Source organism: Cervus elaphus, chromosome 32 (assembly GCF_910594005.1).
Source record: "Cervus elaphus chromosome 32, mCerEla1.1, whole genome shotgun sequence".
Lineage (NCBI taxonomy): Eukaryota > Metazoa > Chordata > Mammalia > Artiodactyla > Cervidae > Cervus > Cervus elaphus.
The window spans coordinates 32,094,454-32,116,628 of record NC_057846.1 but is presented as its reverse complement, the minus strand read 5'-3'; the positions used below and the strand labels follow the sequence as shown (position 1 = coordinate 32,116,628).

The window sequence follows — 22,175 nt, the reverse complement described above, 5'->3', positions numbered from 1 at the left end:
AAAGCTTTGTTTTTCAGTTCACGAAAAATGCAGCCCATCTGAATTTAAATGTGAGAATGGCCAATGTGTATCTTCTTCCCTGCGTTGCGATGGGAACCGGGATTGCCTGGACCACTCGGATGAAGAGGGCTGTCCTGCCTGGCCCCTGCCATGCCCATCAGGGGAGGTGAAGTGCCCGAGGAGCGGGGAGTGTGTGTTGGCAGAGTGGATATGTGACCATGACTTAGACTGCAAAGATGGAACTGACGAGAAGGTAGCCCACACTTCCGTTCAAAAAAAAAAAAAAACACAGTAGACTTCTAATCACAACAGTAACATGTACTTCCTCACTAGAAAACTTGGGAAAATGTACGAACAGAGGTCTCCCACAATCTTTGCCCAGAAAGCCACTTGTAACTGCATCAAAGTCTCCAAAGTGTTAAGATCCTCTGGTTGAAAGTCAAACTTGTAAGATCTTTATTGGAGGAGCTTTGCAAATGTTAGGTCTTGATGGTCATAGTTTGACTGTCTTGTTTAGAGAGATGCTTTGAAGCTCTGCCTAACCAGTTCCCATGACATACACCGTTGCTTCTGCATTGTGCGAGATGCAGCCCAATTTTGAACCTATTGCTCACATTTGACCTTAAGAAAGCAGCTCTGCTGTGATGTTCTGTTTTCTCATCAATAGAATGGGTAGTGTCTGCTGGGCTGAAACTGTATCTCAAGGTGCTGCTGTATCATAGGGGCACAGATCTGAAATATCCTTCTCCCTGCACCAGTTCTGAGAATCCCAGTCAGAATAGGTACAAATGCTGGAGTGTGCGTTAGAAATGGTGGGAATTCAAAGAAGAGTTTCTAGAGCAGATTCTTTTGCTTATGCTTTTCAAAAATTTTTTTATTTTTAATTGGAGGATGATTGCTTTACAGTGTTGTATTGGTTTCTGCCATATATCAATGTGAATCAGTCATGGGTTTTTTTTTATATAGTTTTTTCTTAATATATATATTTTATTGAAGTATGGTTGACTTACAGTGTTTCAGATGCAAAGCAAGGTGATTCAGTTATACATATACCCATATATTATTTTTGAGATTATTTTCCATTATAGGTTATTATAAGATATTGACTACAGTTCCCTGTGCTATATAGTTAATCTTTGTTGCTTGTTGCATATCTGTTTTTTCCATTAGAAATACAGCATTCTATTCATATTAAGTCAAACAAGTGGAATCAAAATGTCATGAATTTTTTAGTTAGGCAAAAATTCATAAGTTTTCTAAAATATATATATATATAAAATATATATTTTCTAAAATATATTTATATATATATATAAAATGGCTCAGACAGTAAAGAATCTGCCTGCAATGCAGAAGACTCAAATTCGATCCCTGGGTCAGGAAGATCCCCTGGAGAAGGAAATGGCAACCCACTCCAGTATTCTTGCCTGGAAAATTCCATGGACAGAGGAGCCTGGCGGGCTACAGTCCATGGGGTCACAAAGAGTCAGACACAACCAGACTGAGCAACTAGCACTTTCACTTTTATACATACTATATATATATATGTATACAAAAGCTTTTCTACTATGCTTGATAAAGTCTTGAGAAAGAATGTTTAAAAAAAAAGAGAAAAGAGAAATTGAAAAACATAAACTAAATGAAATGGGGCCATTGAATATGAAATAGAAAAAGTGAAACAAACTAGGTACACGATCATCATATTGTATCTAGTTGTTTTTAAACAAGCGGTAGGTTAAATGAATTAAGACTTCCTGGCTGGTCAGTTTACAGAATAAGGCATCTCCTTCCCACTTTCCCATCCACGTTGGTATCACCCACAATTCCTCGGCTAAACTCCAGCTGAGGAAGGCGTTGCTTATCACCCACATCTCTGGCCTCACTGCAGAGGGGACTTGAGGGTTCTCTCATAACCCACGCCCCTTCCTGGGCCCTGAACCTGGGTGTTGTTGACGGAGTCGCTCACTGTCTCCTCAGGACTGTGACCCCAAGGAGCTGCGCTGTGGCTCCAGGCAGTGGCCGTGTGCCAGCGGGGAGCAGTGCGTGCCCGAGCCCTGGCGCTGTGATGGGCAGCGTGACTGTGGGGACGGCAGCGACGAGACGGGATGTAAGCGCAGGGCGCGGGGGCCGCCGGCCTCGGAGGGGCGCGGCTGCGGGGGAACCCAGCTCACTGGGCAAATGCTACGGGGCCCGAAATCCATCCCTCTGCCGGGATGGAGGTGTCTGGATTGTAGGCGAGAGAGCCTTGCTGTGGGAGGGGTGTGCGGCGGAGGGTTTGACTCTAAAGGCAGAAGGTCGTTCTCCAGGCCCCCCGGAGAAGTGTGGGAGCTCCGAGTTCCAGTGTCAGCCCTCCGCCTGCCTGGACCTCAGCCTGGTGTGTGACGGGAAGCCAGACTGTGCCGATGGCGCCGACGAGGGCGGGCAGTGCTCGTCGTCCGCCTGCCTCCAGGGACAGTGTTTCCACGCCTGCTACCCGTCCCCACACGGACCTGTGAGTGCTTTCTGCTTCTCTGCTCCGGCTGCTGGGAGACGCGGTGTGGGGCGAGGCGGTCACCCTCAGCCGGGCTGTCTGCTCCCCACGCCGGGTCGTCCACGGGGGAGCTGCCCGGAGCCCTCCTCCCACGTCCCCGTGCTGGAGGCTTTCTGCTGAGTCCTGTCTAGTCTCTTTCCCCTCTCCCGTCTTCTGGAACCCTGCCACCCAGCTCCAGAAAGTCCCCTACTGCGACATTCACGGTGAGGCAGTAGGTTTGGGGGGATTTGTCCCAAGAGTCAGGTAACTCCCCGCCATGCCGCAGCTCAGGAAACGAAGTACCTGCCTGTGAGGAAGTCCTTTCTGTGTGAGTATTTAGAATATGACTTGCCCTTCAGTCAAGAACTGTCCGTGTTCTGGTCTGGCATTATTGGTTGGCTGAACATGGTGAACTTGATTCTGACAGGCAAGGGGAAGAAAACCATGCTGATGTCTGGTCCTGTTGGCAGACAGCCAGTTCAGTGAAGTCTAGGGGTCTCTTCACTTACAGATTCTGATGGGGTCCTAGGTGGCCTGGGCTGAACTGGACACCTTTGTTAACCTAGGACCCCTGGGGGTGGCAAGGGTGTGGGGTGAGCGGCAGGAGATGGAGAGAGTGACTGCATTCAGAATGAAGTTGGTTCAAAGCACAGTTTGAGTTGCTGACATGGAGCATATCGCCATGTGCTTTTTATATCAAGGCTGAGGTCTTTTTTATCAACTGTGTACCTTGCCTTTAGAAAGTCTTCATGTTTTCCAACCTCTGTCAGGTATGTGCTTGTGAGCGAGGCTTTGAGCTGAAAAGCAGTGGCCAGATCTGCGAGGATGTGGATGAATGCCGGAGGCTGGGTGGTCACCCTTGCAGTCAGACCTGTGTCAACACGAAAGGCTCCTACACCTGCACCTGTCATCCTGGCTACTCACTGGAGCCTGATGGCCATACCTGTAAAGCAACAGGTAAGTGGAGCTGGGAATATCTCAACTGTAGGTTGAGAGCTTGAGGTCCTAGGACATCCAGGAATACCAATGCAAATCTCTTTCTCAGGCCTTAAGTGTTCCTGCCTGCTTTATTTGTCTTCAGAACAAGACAAGCACAGTTCCAAAGCCTCCTGTTTATACTTTGTATTTTATACCTTGAATTTGAGTCTGAAAGTATCTACAAATAAGGCATTATTATAACAAACCCATAAATTAAACCTCTGTAACCATGGGTCAGCCTTACCTGAAGTTCGAATAAATATCTAAAGACCAGACAAGCCCTTCTTTCCTGTCCACCTAACACCAAATATTTACTTATAAATGTGGTTTTCAATTTAGGCTAATTATGCCTTTATTCTAAGTGTCTTCAAACCATGTTTTAGCTTAACCATTACATCAAGGGAAGAACTACTTAGATGCCAGTGAGCTGGTACCACAGCCCTGTCAATGAGAAAGCAAAAACTACTTTGTCCTCTGATTCCTTAGCCAGTGTTGGGCTCACAATTCAAACTCCTTAAGACCATGTTGAAAGCAGTTCTTTTTTGACAGGTACTGAACCAGTCCTGCTTGTGGCAATCCAGTTTAAGCTACTCCTCTATGGGATGCGGAGCTTGAAAGAAGATATTCTGGCAACTACAGACAAGAACCTGATTATTTTCTCTATTGACTATGACTTAGTGGATCAGAAAGTCTTCTGGACTGATCTCGGGGCCCAAAGTATTCAGTGGATAAGCATGGACATGAAGAAGAAAGGGACTATGGTGAAAGGTTTGTCCCCTTATAAGAGGCTCTCATCTTGCCCTTACTAATTACACATAGCATGAAAGATAGGATGAGTGGCCATGAACTTTCTAAACATTGGTTTATATCTCCTTAACTACAAGTGGTCAAGTCTTGCTATCACCAATAGTTAGCTAGAAATGAGAAGTTGCCATCTCTGTTGATACAGAGTCAGTCAAACTATCAGCCAGTGACCATTACTCATAATGGTCATCTTGTTCTGCAAATAGTATTTTGGAGCATTTAAAAGACTGCTCTGATAGAGATGCATATATCAGTTGGAAAATGAACTAACGTGGCATGCAAGTCTGAGGCCTGTGAACTTCAACGTTCTGAAAAGCTGTAATTTAAGTACACATGATGAATAGTTTCCTCTCCTCAGGGATAAAGGCAGACTGCATAGCGGTTGACTGGATCGGGAGGAATCTCTATTGGACAGATGGGACAGCTGGTCAGATTTTGGCAATTCAGTTGACGGCAATTTGGAAAGGAAAATCTGAGTACACGGTTGTCCTGGACAATGATTTGAACCAACCACGGTCTTTGGCTTTAGATCCCCTAAATGGGTGAGTCCGGGTGTCACAATGCCTGGTCAAGTCTGTCAGGTCTGTTCCTCTTTAGTTCTCCTTTGGTTGTGTTCCCTCAACACAGAATGAGTGAATAGAAATCTTATTTGACTTGACTTTGGATCTTATGATGTGAGTCAACCATACACATAGTAGTTGTGAAAGCTCCTGCAAAAAGACCTTTATTTTAGAAAAGTGAGATGTAGGCTTGCTCACATGGTAGCCCACCTATACTTTCTTTGGCTAAAACAGAGGTACCTCTGAGTCGAGAATTTGTATGGCTTTAAAATGGCAGGAGGGGGAGAATGGAACTAGAGCTGGTGTTTAATTTATAGTAATATGATTTGGGGGTGGTGATGGGGGCAGAGGAGTTGGGTGTGGGGGTTGAGCTCTTCTGTCCAGAGCCCTTTCTCTCTGCAAAGGGCCAGGAGCTTAGAGGCAGCATTTCCTACTTGTCCAGGCAAAGCCCTAATTGGGATGGCCATGTGTGTATCAAATGTAAGAATAAGATAGAGCAAAACTCAGGATCCAGAGGTGACCTAGGTCAGATATCTTCCCTCTTTTTTTCTCATCTTTTCAATACCTCCAACCAGGAATCTGGTAACATGGTCCTCAGGAGACTGGCAGGAGTTTTCCAACGGATCTAATGGGTTATGACCAAGAATGTGATCTGAAGCACCCATTGCCCATGGAACTAGTGGACTTTCTAGCCCAGAAAAGACTGGCAGTTTCCCTGGATGTTTTCCAGGCTAGGGTCTAATGTATTTTTTAGACTTCTTATACAGTGGTCATAATAGATATTATATCCCTAAATAATGAACAATCACCATAAAATTTCAAAGAAAACCTTCTTTTACTACTTCACAAATTATGTTTAAGGCATAGACCAAGTTTGAAGGAAAGAAATAATTGGGCTGTAAATCAGAGTTTTGAGGAATGAACTGGTGTTATTTTCTGCGAGCTAATTCTTTATCTTAAAGCTGACTTTTATCCACATAGGCTAATGTACTGGTCTGAAATTGGAGGACAGCCTCAAATAGAACAAGCTGGAATGGATGGGAGCAGCAGAAAACTACTCCTCAGTCAAGGTCTTGGCTGGCCAACTAGCATAGTTCTCGACCAATTGAGTTGGAAGATATTCTGGTCTGATGACAAATTTCACTGCATTGGCTCTGCCAACCTAGATGGTACTGGTATTAGCGTAAGTGTTCTTTTGGTAATAGGCTTGTGTGAAATGTCGTGTGCCTTGTGTAAAACTCATCCCAGGAACCTCACCATCACCATTTTAGATGTTGCAGCTAACACAAATCAAGAGCCCCTTCTCAGTGGCTGTGTTCGAGGATGAAGTCTTCTGGTCTGAAATGAAGACGAGAACAGTACAACGCATGAAAAAGATGACTGGCAAGAACCGGGCTGTCCTCATCAAGCGTTTGGAACAGCCTTACGGACTAAAGGTCTATAGTCGATGCTTCAGAATATCCTCTGATCCTCCCTGGGAAGGCTATGTGTATGAGCTGCCCAAGGACAAACTGCAGGGACTTCCATCTATAGTGATTGAAAGGCAGGGTTGAGTTACTTGCTGTTTTTAAGGATGCAACAACATGTAGTGACATCTAGGTGTTTTCTTCCAGGTAATGCATGAAGTGCTACAGCCCAGGTCTTCAAATCCTTGTCTGGATACTGGATGTTCTCACTTGTGCCTTCTGAGCCCACAATCTAAGGGAAGCTGTCGCTGTCCAGCTGGACTCCTGCTTGCAGAAGATGGTGTCAACTGTGTTCCCCTCAAGGAATCTGCATTTCTGTTCCTTGGGTTGCCCACAGTTATCATGCAGGTATTATGCTATTCTGTCACATGCTTGGGCCACAGTCTATTTCAGACTTTGGGTAATTTGAATTCCTTGAATTTCTTCCCTTTGGAATATTCTTCAAATACAATTTAAATTTGAATATTCACTATGTATTGGGAGCTATGATGACCAAAAAAAAAAAAAAAAGTAGCTATGAAATGAAGACCACTCATACTCAGATTCCTTAAGAAACACTTAGCACCTCAGAACATAGTGAGGCTAGGGATCTGACATAGTGTTTAACTCAGTCAAATTGTCCAGGCACCTAGCTGATGATGGAGAGTGATTCCAAATACAAGCAACTTGTCTGGGTTCTAGCCTGAGAGGTAAGTACATTTTGTGAGGACACTTTTCTTAAATCATAGGAGGAGAAAAGGTACTAACAAGCAAGTCACCCCTAACTTCTCATATCCAGAGGACTTGATGACTTTGGCATTTTAAAATGACAAAGCAAATTTTGGGGTTGGAAGACCAACTTCAGTTTCAGTAAGATATTCAGACTGAAGTCTCATTTAAAGAGGAGGGCCTTTCATATATATAAGTGTATCAAATTCACACATTGTACAACTTAAACTTACGGAGTATTGTATGTCAGTTTTATCTCAGTAAAAATAAATTTAAAAAGTTAAGGGGGGAGGCCTTTCACAGAGGAGTAAATATTTCAAGCATATGAATTCAAGGAATTTTAAGGGCCTGAAACTCCAGGAAGGGAGAGAAATGCAATTTGCTTTTAGGCAATAGACTGTGTGAAAATCTGAATGTATGTATCTGAACATGAATTCAAATTCAAGATGAAGAATTTGACAAGTCTCAACTGGTGTCATTCCATTAACTTTTCCCCACAGATCTATCTGAAAAATCTAGATGCTTCACGAGGACAAGCAACTTTACCAGGACATAGGATTCTTCCCTTTACCAATGTCAACCAGCTTGCATCAATGGACTACGTCGTCCAGGAGAAGGTGCTCTACCTGACAGAGTGGAATACGGGTGATATCTGGCTACTGAGGCTCAAAGACTCTGGAAAGCTCTCTTGGAGGAAAATCATATCCGTGGCGGGCACGGTGACTGACCTTGCTGTGGACTGGTTGAGTGGAAACATATACTGGATTGGCAGTGAGAATGCTCACATCAACATAGCCTCCCCCCGAGGCCAGTACTCCACCGTCTTGCTCAGCGGAAGTCTCCACCGCCCGACCTCTGTCGTGCTCCACCCGCCGACTGCAGTCATGTGTTTTGTGGACCTGGGTCCCCAGGATGATGGTAGGCATGGCTCCAGCATCGAATGCGCCTCCATGGACGGCAGCAGGAGGAAGGTGCTCTGGCGGAAACCCCAGGTCCCTGTGGGCCTGAGCTTTTCAGATGCAGGGACTCGTCTGTACTGGGCCGATCCTGGTGAGCAGTTATCTTCTCCACCCTAAGTGTGAGGGTGAGGGACCTTGGCCAGAGAAATAGTGATGGTTTCTGGTCTTCAGCTGTAACTTCAAATGGCTTTTAGGTCTGAGTTTACATTTTCTGCACCACTTTCTAAACAAATACAATCAGTCCCCATCCTGGGCAGCATATATTAGCCCAGAGAGTCATGCAGTTGCCTCTTGGTGAAGGGGCGAAATCAAGAACCTAACAAATATGCATGAGCAAATCTTTGTGTAGTACTCTTAGAATGAATAAGAACTAGTTTTCAGGAAATGCATGTATCCTTCTGGAGGGGAGGCAGGACAGGACATAAAGAGCCCCAGGATGGAGTACAGCTGTTTGGGCTCCAAACAGAAATTAACTGAACCTCTCCTTCTAGGGAGAGGACTCATAGAAAGTATTCAACAAGACGGCTCTAGATACAGAGTAGACCGCAGAGGAATTCAGGGCCTTAACCTGTTTACATATGGCCAAGGCATGATGTTCTGGACCACCGTCGATGATGGTAGGTCTTAATTCTACATCCGATTGTCTTTGTGAGCTGAATTTATGCCTGGATATCTAAAGTGAATGTGCTACTGCTTAGTACTGATCTTTGGCAATGTGTTTCTTGCGGAGGAATAGCTAAGCAGTTTCCCTAATTTAACATGTATAAATGTCAACAGTGACTCTGTGATTTGGGGGAGCTTTTACTTATTTGGTTTTTCTTTACATGTGAATGTGCTTTATCTCATTCTGCCTGAAATTTCTGGCTTTTGTAGGAGGCTTTTGGCTTTGGAGGACACCAGGGTATGGCACAGAGAGAACTGGGCCAGGAATTGGGACCAGGTGGCTTTGTCAGTTAGTAGCTATAATACCTTACCTGTAACATGAGGGAAGTGTACCTATCCCGATCGACTGAGTACACATGAAAGTATTAGGTGACTTCTAGAGCATTCTATACTTGCTGGATATTTCTAGTATTCAAAGAGATTGTCTAAACCACAGTACTCTTTCTAGTATGTTATTTCTGACTAGAGTCTAGGTCTGGTAAAACTGGAAAAGGCTGTTTAAAGTAAATCTGTCTTTTTGTATTTCCCAGTGCTGGTCCCTTGACCAGTTGGGCTGGCCTCATGAGAACTGCAAAAATAAGTTATCAGATCCTACCGCAAAGATGCTAAACTGTTAGGTATGTGGTGAGACCTTTGCCATTTAAGATCCCCTGGTGACTCTTGTTACAAATAAGCCATTTTTAGAAATGCTGTTCTGGAAGAATGCCTAAAATCATTACCCATCAATTGCTTGAGCCGAATTTTCATGTATCATATCCTACTTTTCTCACTGTGTATGCAGATGTATATGAACATGCTGGACATAAGTTCACTGGACTTTATTTTCAGCAAAAGCATAAAACTGCTTTTACTGATCTTTAAGTTTCTTCCCAGGAACTAGGTTTAGAAAAATGCATGTCTCTTCTGTAAAACTCTTGTTATTAAACTGGAGTTTTTGCAGATGAGTGACAGTTTTCATACTGAGCAGTGTTCTTTGCCCAGGAAATTGTAAGATAAATTTCACTTTTGTTAATGATTGTCCACTGCCTTTTGTTTTAGCCCAGATCAGTAAAGTTTGGTACAGCAAAGCAGAACTTTCAGAAAACCGGTGGTTCCAAGTAGACCAGAAGATTGTGGATTTAAAAGTTTATAGTAAACTTAGCCAACAGGGTAAGCAACCTTGCAGTGATTATAACAACACTGAAGTCTACTGAATTTCCTTGTGAAGGAGTTGTTCCATCCTATAGTATCTCCTTGGAATATCTCTGTGTTTCCCATTAAAATATTTCTCTGACACATTCCTGTAGATCTATATAACTCTGTTATCTTCATGCAGTTATGTATGGTCTGCTTCTGTTAATAGCTAGTCCTGTTGCGTAGCTAGGAGACACATGGTGGTAAGGATATTGGGCTTGGGTTTGGTATACTTGGGTCCTATTTTAAGTTCTCTTATTGAAGACTGAATTACAGCTGCGATATAACCAAAATCCCCTTTCAGTTCTAGAGTGAAACTGGTCTTCATTCTACTCATTGTCACTTACATCTACTTTTGATGTTAACTTATCTTTCAAATATCAACTTGAGGGTGCTTGCATGTGTTTCTCTATCTTTCTTATAGACACAAATGCCTAATTGAGGGTCCCTGTCATTTCTGAAGTACACTTTATCTTCATTATATCCATAATCTATTCCAGAATTCCTGGAATATGCCAAGAGATAAAGCCTCACCAGAAGTCAAAGCTTGAGATAGAAGCCTTGGAGAACTATGGGAAGATATACGTGGCTGACTTAATCAGACTCTTGTTCCCCACCGTCCAACCCCCACCTCTTGCGCCCACCAATCTGTTCTCTGTATCTGTGACTCTTAGAGGGATGAGAGAGACCACAGCCTTTGAGCTCTCATCTAAAGAGAGCTTTATTTCTAAGGCCCTTCTGGTTAAGATCTTGGCTACATGATGTGAAGGGAAAGGAGAACTTATAGGAGATTTTCGATGAGCCAAGTTTACCTCAATTTTTCTTAAACTGCCCCTTTATATGAACTATTGGCTTGTTTTGTTTTGTGCATGTGTATGTTTATTGCAAATTTATTCACAATCACAAAAAACTGAAGACAATCAGGATGTTCCTAAATAAGTGAATGGATAAACAAGCTGTGGTATGAATGGACAGACAAGCTGTGGTACAAATGGAATATTAGCCAGCCACAAAAAAGAAACAAGCTCTCAAACCAGGAAACATGGATTAAATTTAAGTGCATAATACAAAGTGAAAGAAGCCAGTCTGAAAAGGCTATATACTTATGTGACATTCTGGAATAGTGTAATTATAGACCCTGTAAAAAAAGATCAGTGTTTTCCAGGAAGGAGGGGGGAAAAGGGAAGTTGAATAGGTGAAGCACAGAGGATATTTTTAAGGCTTGCATTCTGTATGATTATGTAATTGTGGATACATTAAATTATGCATTTACCCATGGAACTTCACAGCACAAAGAGTAAACCTTAAGACATGCAAATTTTAAGAAATCATTTAGAAGGTCAGGGGATTCTAGGATGGAACACAAACTGTGACAAAACAATCTAATTGTTCTACAAATGTATGAAATGACGTTACTGAAAAGATAGAAAAGGTGCTAAGCAAAGTAACTCTGGAAATGAGTGGAGTCTCTAACACTGAAGCAAAACAAACTGTATATAAGCCCTGTACTCTCATTGATAAATTTGTTTCCCACTGGGGTACAGACTAACAATTCTGATACCACTATATATGTTTACTGGAATTGAGCAATGAAGTAAATAGATAGCAGGTGATAGGAGACAGTTTTCTCACTATTGAGAATTTACAGATAAGCAAGCAAAGGAAGCTAGAATGATCCATATAGTAATAGATTAGAGTTGGAGACATCAATATAAACTCATGTTTAGCTTAATTACAGTTACAGATGTGAACTCCTGATATTCTAAAGCCATCCTTATCCATGAAGAAGAATCACCAATCACTTGGTTCTCAGTTGTCTAAAAGGAATTAAACTGAAAAGCCATCTACTCTAGGGGAAAAAAAATGGGTCCTCTACCTGATAGTCTATTTGCAAAAAGTTTACAGAAGAGCCTTCTGAAATAGTCTAAATCAATATTTTTTGGGGGGTGGGGATCCACAGGTAGTAACCATTGCTCAAAAGACAACGGAGGATGTAGCCATATCTGTTTACCAAAGCCAGAAGGACAGACTTGTAAATGTCCCAGTGGGTACTACTTGGATGACATAAAGAAGTGCCTTGAAGCTGTCCAATGCTCTGCACCATCACAGTCCTGTAAGGATGGTCAGAAATGCATTTCCGCCACACAGGTTTGTGATGGTCATGCTGACTGTCTGGATGGATCTGATGAAATGGACTGTGAGTAACTCCTACCCAAGACCCACCATTGGTCACCTTGGTGATTTACCTTTAATAATATTTAATTCCACAGTGTTCCTCAAGATTTTATCCTTTAAACTGTTACTTCCTTCTCACTGTGTACTCCTTAAACTGAACAATATGAAACTAACTATGGGCAATTGTATCTAGATTATGGGGACTCTTTGTAAAAAGCTAATGTCCCCTCGATTCGATTTTAGAGTAGGCCATATGATAGTTCACTCCATGGGGCTCGACAGTGTATGTTGCCTGAAAGAGCACTCATCCAACCCAGATCCGATTCAGCCCATGGAAACTGATCACAATAGCATCACCTGGAAAGTAAGAGGTTGGCAAACTAGTTGACTTCTCCTGGTTCCCCCTTTTGAATGTGGAAAGAGCATATTCTAGCTCAGAGTTATTAAGGAATTAAAGAGGACATATAGAAAGCTGTCACATTATTATAACACTGTCAAGTTAATTCTTAAATGCTAGCTGTAGGAGGTTGTTATAGAAATATTGTTCCAAATCATGCCTTCATGGGAAGGTGTTTTCATGGCCAGACAGATGAGTAATCATAATACCTAATTCTGCTAGAATCATCAGCTATAGCTCCATTGGTATCTAAGTCCCCTTCACGGTAGAATCAAAGAGACAGTGGGCTTAGTCATAACCAGCAAAGGAAGAGAAAAAGAAAAGAAGCCTTACAGTGAAGAGTTCTCACTGACTTCTCAATGTAAATTCTTATTTCTATAAAACCTGACTGGCTGGAAGACTGTTTATTACCTCTAAACACTTCATCTTAAATGGGAAAGATAAGGGATTTTGATTCCCATCGTTGATTCTATTTTTCAGCAATTAAGGGTGCTTTTGTTGCTAGTCCTGTGTTGGCAATGACTCAAGGATGGGGGTAAATGAGTGAGAAATTTATCACCTTTACCACCTTGAGGTTAGGTTAGGTTTCTGGTTTAAAATCTAACCTAACCTTCTTTTGCCCTCCCATTCCTGATGTGCTGGGCCCAAGAGCTGACTTTGCTTCTTGATGATTTCACCCTGACTACATATAAAACTTTTTTGAGGGAAATGGTACTGGGTATATAAAATTAAGCTGAATTCCCTTGGATGTAACCTGCTATCAAGGACCCCAAATGCCCAGGATTGGAAATGCTCCTGTGAGGCCAGCTTAGGACAGAAGCAAGACGCATTTTTATTGCTAATTCTTCTCTTTTCACTCCTGGTACTTTGGTCTTCCATTTGAGGAGTAACACGTGTGTCAACAATGACAGAGAACATGGTGAAATGCCTTAAACATAAACTTAGCTCTTGGATTGCTCTTTGGATAGAACCCTGTTGTCTGCTCCCTGCTTTATGAGTGTCCCTCCCACACTGCCACCAAATTTGGTTCAATATTTGCAACTTGTACATCTTGCTAAACCTACAGTTTACTTGGACTCAAAAAAATGTGAAATATTTACAGATAAACTTAATCCTTATAGTCTAGATATATACTATTTTGATCTACTACACTCATCCTTATAGAGAGAACACTTTTGAAACTGGTGGCATCTACCTTGGCTAAAATTCTGCATACCATCATTTGAAAATGGATTGGTATGATAGACTACACCGGTCCTGAAACCAAATATTTTAAGTGCCTTTAGATATGTATTTTTTAAATCAGCTTTTGATAGTTTTTTGTTTTGTCAAAAGTATGGTGCTGTGCTGTACTTAGTCGCTTAGTCATGTCCAACTCTTTGCGACCCCGTGGACTGTAGCCTCTTAGGCCCCTCTGTCCATGGGGATTCTCCAGGTAAGAATACTGAAGTGGATTGTCATGCCCTCCTCCAGGGGATCGTCCCAACCCAGAGATCGAACCCAAGTCTCCTGCATTGCAGGTGGATTTTTTATCATCTGAGCCACCAGGGAAGCCCAAAGTAATGGTAGTGATTGTGATTTCAAAAATTCAAACTTATCCAGTTAAGTTCACTGGAATTCTTGTTCTTCTGAAATAGTTACTAATTGGCAATAACAAACCTGCATATACACTCGTACTCACACCTACTGTTTTTGCAGGTACTTCTCCAGATACAACCCATTCAACACCAACACCTAAGACGTCAGAGTCTGGAAAGAGACCAACACCAAAAGCTGTCCAACCGCTCCAGGGTGCCAGGTCCACCAAGACTAGATCTCCAGGTCCAGAAGGAATGAATTACCCTGTCAGAAAGATGCTAACCCCTCCGATTCCTGCTCTAGAGAGCAAGGCTCCAGAAACCAAGGAAGGAGGTCAGCCCAAGGATTCACACAGGGAAAAACTTCTGCTCTGTAGCAGCGATTTCTGCAATGGGAGGGGAATCTGTACGATGCAAGGAGAGCTGAGAAAATGCAACTGTCTGATGGGCTACGGCGGAGACTTCTGTGAAGAAGCAGCCCAGGGACCTGCCCCTGGCCACATCGCCCTCAGCCTAACCATAGCCCTACTGGTTGTTCTGGTCATTCTGGGAGCATTTGTATATTTCAGAAGAGAACACAAGTTAAAGCGGTGAGCAGCCACTTTTGTCCTCGTGGGAGAATTTTATTCTAAAGGCAGCTTGTTAAATAAAACTAAAACAAGATTAATGAGATCAGAGGTATGAATCCACTGTAGAAATTTGTTCTCTGAGAAAAGATTTGTGCAATGAAGCAGCCTTATCTGTTAGATGACCTAGAAAAATCATAATTGGGACCATCTTTGTGTGAGACCTGTAGCAAACTGTAATGTAAGGGGCAGTCAGGGGCATAGTCTCAGGGATAAAGTGAGGAGAGTCCTCTCTAATGAGGAAGTGTGTGTGCATGCATGCTGAATCGTTAAGTTGTGTCTGACCCTTTGTGACCCCATGGACTGTAGCCCACCAGTCTCCTCTGTCCATAGGATTTCCCAGACAAGAATACTGGAGTGGGTTGCCATTTCCTTCTCCAAGGGATCTTCCTTACCCAGGGATCAAACCTGTATCTCCTGCATTGGCAAGCAAGTTCTTTACCACTAGCGCCACCTGGGAAGCCCCCAGTGAGGCAGAGTCAGTGCCAATGACTGTTTGGAGGGAAAATTTCTTGGGTGTATTAGTTTGCTAGTGCTGCTATAACAAACACCCCCTAGTGGGTGTCTTAGACAACAGAAATTTATTTTCTCACAGTCCTGGAGCTGGAGGTCTGAAATCAATGTGTCAGTATGGTTGGCTTCTTCTGAGGCAGAGGGTTGCTTTTCTCCTTGGATTGTAGATACAGACTTCTCCTGTGTCTTCATGTAGTCTTCCCTCTGTACATGTTGATGCCCTAATCTTCCTCTTCTTATAAGGACACTAGTCCTGTTGGATTAGGACCCCACCCTAATGACCTCCTTTTAACATAAATTACCACTTTGAGGACCCTATTCCTAAAATGGTCACATTTGGAGGTACTAGGGGTTAGATGTCAATATATGAATTTTCGGGGGACAAAACATAGCCCATGACAAGAAGTGTGATAAGCTCATAAGAGAGATTTAAGGCAAAAGCATAAAGTTTTATCTAAGAGCAAGAGTCACTGGATTAAAGAGACAAAAGAAACAAAAAAGAATGACCCAAATGATTAAGAATGATGACAAAATAAGCTTTAGGAAGATATAGTAACTGAAGGGAACTGATGAAACATATTGGGAAGGGATATTAAGCAGCCTATATATCAAGAAACACTGGGGCTTCCCTGGTGGTTCAGATGGTAAAGAATCAGCCAGCAATTCAGGCAACCCAGGTTCAATTCTGGGTCGGGAAGATCCCGTGGAGAAGGGAATGGCAACCCACTCTAGTAATCTTGCCTGGGAATCCCACGGACAGAAGAGGAGCCTGATGGGCTACAGTCCATGTAGTTGCACAGAGTCAGACTTTACTGAGTGACTAACACACAGTACCTGCAACAGTACAGAATACATATCTAGAAACATTATGGAGATAACTAAAACCCTTTAAAGTAACATCTCCTCTGGACAGCCTTCACTTTACAGACTGGATAAAAGGCCAGGAGAAATGGTATATCTTTGCCTAAAGTAACACTGGTTAATGTTAAGATGAACTGAGGTGCTTCCTTTGTGCTTTTGACTGTCAATCGGGTCTATCTTCTACATTAACCTGCTTTCTTAACTCATCTATGTCCAGTTGCTACTTACCTGTTTTCCAATTCTCACTGACTAATTTCCTAGTTTTCTCTCAACTGAGAAGATACATTTTGGAAGTTCAGTGATTGCCTAGTAACAAATCATAACTGACTCAAGTGTTGGCCATTCTAGGTCAGTTCTTTGTTATAGAGACAATAAAAACACAACCTCGTTCCCATAACAATAACTTTTCATAGGGGACAAGTTAACGTCTTCGAACCATGCCCCATTCCCAGCTTCTACCTTAAGGAATAACTCTTTTGACTTTTTCTGATTTCTAGAAACAGTACAGCATCATCAAGAAATTTGACCTGCCATAAAGAAAATGACCAAGAAGAGGAGAATCTAATGAATAGTGAGACTTTTGTCAATGAGGCTTATGATGAACAGGTATGTCTGGGAAGTGTCTTTGAGGAAAACAGGTGGTGAGATCCAGTCACAGAATGCCCTTACCAAAAACTCCTGGCAGAGTGAAAGTTAACTTAAAGAGCTTTTTGTTATTGGAAAATGATGTTATTATGTAGACCAAATGAATGCTCAGTAACTTTTTTGATTGCTGATTCTGTTTAGTCTCAAGTTGTTCACACCAAACTGAAACATACATGTAATCAAGAAATTCAGTTTTTGGTAGACTTCCAAAAGGGGCTCAATACTACTTGGGGTGAAATGAGGTGTAATTAGGGTTAGTTAACATTACCCCTAAAATTTATGTCCCCCGCCCCCCAATCCTGCAATCTCTGCTCACTTCTGTGTAGCTCAACCATCTCTGTGTTTTTGCTTTGTTTTAATGTAACGCATATTCTCTAATTTCAAGTCTCTTTTCCTACAGGAATTGTTAACGTCTTTACAAACTGACTAACTTGACATAAGGAAGCTGAAACATCTCAATAAAAACTGTTTATATATTTCACTGTGTACTGTTTTAACTTCTGTAACAATTTGTGGTAAATGATAACTTCCTATTAAAATAACTGCTTTTTATTTTTTATTTTATTGTAGTTGATTTACAGTGTTGTGTTAATTTTTGCCTATGAAGCAAAGCGTTTAAGTTATACTTTTATATACATTCTTTTTCATATTCTTTACCATTATATTTTGTCTTTTTTGTCTTTATATTTTGTCATTATATTGAGTTCCCTGTGCTATACAGTAGGGCCTTGTCTGTCCATTCTCTATATAATAGTTTGCATCTCCCAACCCCAAACTCCCAATCCACCCCTCTCCCTACCCACCCACCCCCACCTCGGCAACTACAAGTTTGTTCTCTATGTCTGTGCGTCTGTATGTTTTGTAGATAAGTTCATTTGTGTCATATTTTAGTTTCCCCATGTAAGTGATATCATATGGCATTTGTCTGTCTCCTTCTGACTTCACTTAGTATGATAATCTCTAGGTCCATCCATGTTGCTGAAAATATGGCATTATTTCATTTATTTCTTATGGCTAAGTAACATTCCATTGTTTGTATGTACCACATCTTCTTTATTCATTCACATGTTTAAGGACATTTAGATTGTTTCCATGTAGAGAGGGAGGAGCCAAGATGGCGGAGGAGTAGGACGGGGAGACCACTTTCTCTCCTACAAATTCATCAAAAGAATAACTGAGGGCAGAGCAAACTTCACAAAACAACTTCTGATCGCTAGCTAAGGTCATCAGGCGCCCGGAAAAGCAGCCCATTGTCTTCAAAAGGAGGTAGGACAAAATATAAAAGATAAAAAGTGAGACAAAAGAGCTAAGGACGGAGATCCGTCCCGGGAAGGGAGTCTTTAGAGGACGTTTCCAGACACCAGGAAACCCTTGCACTGGCGGGCCTGGGGGAAGTGTTTGAATCTCTGAGGGCAACCTGACTGGGAGGGAAACAATAAATAAAACCCACAGATTACTAGCCTAAAAGCAACTCCCAGCAGAAAAGTACCCCAGACACCCGCATCCGCCGCCAGCAAGTGGGGGCAGCACCGAGAGGATTGAGCGGCATTGCTTGGGGTAGGGTCCGGGCCTGAGAGCCCTGAGGACAATCGGAGGGAGCTTTTGTGAGTTATCAACTTAAACTGTGGGATAGCAAGAGAGAGAGAGATAATTAACCTGCCCGAACACACTGCCGGCCGTTCGCAGAACAAAGGGACCGAGCAAGTCCAGAGAAGAGCTCGCAGACTGCGGACCAGCCCAGCCCCGCCGGAGGCAGGAGCAGGTCGCGGCGAGACACAGGGCGCAGGCACCCGACAGGTGCGGGCGGGGACTGGGGCTGGGGACGCGGAGGGCGGAAGGCGCAGGCACCGGACTGGCGCCAGCGGAAACTGAGACTGGGACCGCGGAAGGGAGTAGGCGCGCTGCACCCGGGGAAAGTGTGCCCCTTAAGCCCCTGGCTGCCTGGACCGCTCTGATGGGGAAGGCACAAAGAGCACGCACAGCTTTCTGTTCCGCGCTTTTGTGGAACACCCGAGGGCTGGATCCTCGCGCAGCGCGGGAGGCGCTCCATATAGAACAGCCGGGAGCCTGAGCAGCGCAGACAGAGAAAGCAGCACCAGCCTCTCCCCGCAGCGCCGGCCCCTCCCCGCAGCGCCAGCCCCTCCCCACAGCGCCAGCCCCTCCCCGCAGCGCGACAGAACTAGCTACCTGAATAAGAGTCCACCTGCGCCCGCCTGTGTCAGGGCGGAAATGAGGCTCTGAAGAGACCGGCAAACAGAAGCCAAATAAACAAAGGGAACCGCTTCAGAAGGGACCGGTGCAACAGATTAAAATCCCTGTAGAAAACACCGACTACACCGGAAGGGGCCTGTAGATATCGAGAAGTGTAAGCTGGAACGAGGAGCTATCTGAAACTGAGCCGAACCCACACTGACCGCAACAGCTCCAGAGAAACTCCTAAATATATTTTTACTTTTTTTTTTTAAGTAAGAAAAAAAAATTTTTTATTTATTTATTTTTTATTTTTTCTCTTTTATTTTCCTTTAAAATTCCCTATTATTCCCCCATTACTCCTTAACTTTCATTTTCATAGATTTTTATGATTTTTTTTAATTAGGAAAAATTATTTTTTCCTTTCTTTTTTTTCCTTTTTCTCTTCTATTTTCTATTTTTCTTTTCTCTTATTTCTTTTAAAGTCCTCTAGTACTCCTCTACTACTCCTTAATTTTCATTTTCAATACACTATAACCTTACAAAAAAAAAAAGAGAAGCCCTATTTTTAAACTGAACTTCATATATATTTATAAAATTTTGTGTGTGTGTGTTTTTGGTTTTGTTTTTAATATAGTATTTTTAAGAGTCTAAACTCTACTCTAGATTTTTAATTTTTGTTTTTCAGTATGTGATATAAATTGTGAACATTTAAGAATCCAATATTCAGTTCCCATTTTTATTCAGAAGTGTGTTGATTATTCTCTCCCAATCTTGACTCTCTGTTTTCTACCTCAGAATACCTCTATTTCCTCCTTTCCCCTTCTCTTCCCAATCCAATTCTGTGAATCTTGGTGGGTGTCTGGGCTACGGAGAACACTCTGGGAACAGACAACTGCGTAGATCTGTCTCTCTCCTCTTGAGTCCCCCTTTTTCTCCTCCTGCTCATCTCTATCTCCCTCCTCCCTCTCCTCTTCTTCTTGTAACTCTGTGAACCTCTCTGGGTGTCCCTAACGGGGGAGAATCTTTTTGCCATTAACCTAGAGGTTTTATTATCAGTGCTGTATAGTTGGAGAAGTCCTGAGACTACAAGAAGAATAAAACTGAAATCCAGAGGCAGGAGACTTAAGCCCAAAACCTGAGAACACCAGAAAACTCCTGCCTACATGGAACTTTAAGTAATAAGTGACCGTCCAAAAGCCTCCATACCTACACTGAAACCAACCACCACCCAAGAGCCAATAAGTTTTAGAGCAAGACATACCACACAAATTCTCCAGCAACGCAGGAACATAGCCCTGAACGTCAACATACAGGCTGCCCAAGGTCACACCTAACACATAGACCCATCTCAAAACTCATGACTGGGCACTCCATTGCTCTCCAAAGAGAAGAAATCAAGTTCCACACACCAGAACACTGACGCAAGCTTCTCTAACCAGGAAACCTTGACAAGCCAGTCGTCTAACCCCACCCACTGGGTAAAAGCTCCACAATAAAAAGGAACCACAGACCTCCAGAATACAGAAAGCCCACTCCAGACACAGCAATCTAAACAAGATGAAAAGGCACAGAAATACCCAACAGGTAAAGGAACATGAAAAATGCCCACCAAATCAAACAAAAGAGGAGGAGATAGGGAATCTACCTGAAAAAGAATTTAGAATAATGATAATAAAAATGATCCAAAATCTTGAAAACAAAATGGAGTTACAGATATATAGCCTGGGAACAAAGATTGAAAAGATGCAAGAAATGTTTAATAAAGACCTAGAAGAAATAAAAAAGAGTCAATTAAAAATGAATAATGCAATGAGTGAGATAAAAAACACTCTGGAGGGAACCAAGAGTAGAATAACGGAGACAGAAGATAGGATAAGTGAGGTAGAAGATAAAATGGTGGAAATAAACGAAGCAGAGAGGAAAAAAGAAAAAAGGATCAAATGAGGACAACCTCAGGGACCTCTGGGACAATGTGAAACGCCCCAACATTCGAATCATAGGAGTCCCAGAAGAAGAAGACAAAAAGAAAGGCCATGAGAAAATACTCGAGGAGATAATAGCTGAAAACTTCCCTAAAATGGGGAAGGAAATAGCCACCCAAGTCCAAGAAACCCAGAGAGTCCCAAACAGGATAAACCCAAGGCGAAACACCCCAAGACACATATTAATCAAATTAACAAAGATCAAACACAAAGAACAAATACTAAAAGCAGCAAGGGAGAAACAACAAATAATACACAAAGGGATTCCCATAAGGATAACAGCTGATCTATCAATAGAAACCCTCCAGGCCAGAAGGGAATGGCAAGACATACTGAAAGTAATGAAAGAGAATAACCTACAACCTAGATTACTATACCCAGCAAGGATCTCATTCAGATATGAAGGAGAATCCAAAAGCTTTACAGACAAGCAAAAGCTGAGAGAATTCAGCACCACCAAACCAGCTCTTCAACAAATGCTAAAGGATCTTCTCTAGACAGGAAACACAGAAAGGTTGTATAAACGTGAACCCAAAACAACAAAGTAAATGGCAACGGGACCACACCTATCAATAATTACCTTAAATGTAAATGGGTTGAATGCCCCAACCAAAAGACAAAGATTGGCTGAATGGATACAAAAACAAGACCCCTATATATGCTGTCTACAAGAGACCCACCTCAAAACAAGAGACACATACAGACTAAAAGTGAAGGGCTGGAAAAAAATATTTCACGCAAACGGAGACCAAAAGAAAGCAGGAGTCGCAATACTCATATCAGATAAAATAGACTTTCAAATAAAGGATGTGAAAGAGACAAAGAAGGACACTACATAATGATCAAAGGATCAATCCAAGAAGAAGATATAACAATTATATATGCACCCAACATAGGAGCACCGCAATATGTACGGCAAACACTAACGAGTATGAAAGAGGAAATTAATAGTAACAAAATAATAGTGGGAGACTTTAATACCCCACTCACAACTATGGATAGATCAACTAAACAGAAAATTAACAAGGAAACACAAACCTTAAATGACACAATGGACCAGCTAGACCTAATTGATATCTATAGGACATTTCACCCCAAAACAATCAACTTCATCTTTTTCTCAAGTGCACACGGAACCTTCTCCAGAATAGATCACATCCTGGGCCATAAATCTGGTCTTGGAAAATTCAAAAAAATTGAAATCATTCCAGTCATCTTTTCTGACCACAGTGCAGTAAGATTAGATCTCAATTACAGGAAAAAAATTGTTAAAAATTCAAACATATGGAGGCTAAATAACATGCTTCTGAATAACCAACAAATCACAGAAGAAATCAAAAAAGAAATCAAAACATGCATAGAAATGAATGAAAATGAAAACACAAC

At 42.3% G+C, this 22,175-nt stretch overlaps 1 protein-coding gene across 1 annotated transcript in view; it reads left to right on the top strand.

Annotated features, from left to right (window-relative positions):
* LOC122687897 (low-density lipoprotein receptor-related protein 2-like) overlaps nt 1-17,147 on the top strand; it is a 40,344-nt gene extending 23,197 nt beyond the window's left edge. Inside the window, exons 18-33 of the mRNA XM_043893633.1 lie at nt 18-253; nt 1,978-2,107; nt 2,307-2,491; nt 3,280-3,466; nt 4,037-4,255; nt 4,650-4,833; nt 5,833-6,034; nt 6,123-6,287; nt 6,465-6,665; nt 7,526-8,075; nt 8,476-8,601; nt 9,686-9,796; nt 11,781-12,017; nt 14,091-14,559; nt 16,467-16,575; nt 17,015-17,147. Of these exons, the coding sequence (XP_043749568.1) occupies nt 18-253; nt 1,978-2,107; nt 2,307-2,491; nt 3,280-3,466; nt 4,037-4,255; nt 4,650-4,833; nt 5,833-6,034; nt 6,123-6,287; nt 6,465-6,665; nt 7,526-8,075; nt 8,476-8,601; nt 9,686-9,796; nt 11,781-12,017; nt 14,091-14,559; nt 16,467-16,575; nt 17,015-17,044 (3,341 nt within the window). The 3' untranslated portion in view covers nt 17,045-17,147. The remainder of the gene's footprint in view (nt 1-17; nt 254-1,977; nt 2,108-2,306; nt 2,492-3,279; nt 3,467-4,036; nt 4,256-4,649; nt 4,834-5,832; nt 6,035-6,122; nt 6,288-6,464; nt 6,666-7,525; nt 8,076-8,475; nt 8,602-9,685; nt 9,797-11,780; nt 12,018-14,090; nt 14,560-16,466; nt 16,576-17,014) is intronic.
* Nucleotides 17,148-22,175: the final 5,028 nt, after the last annotated feature.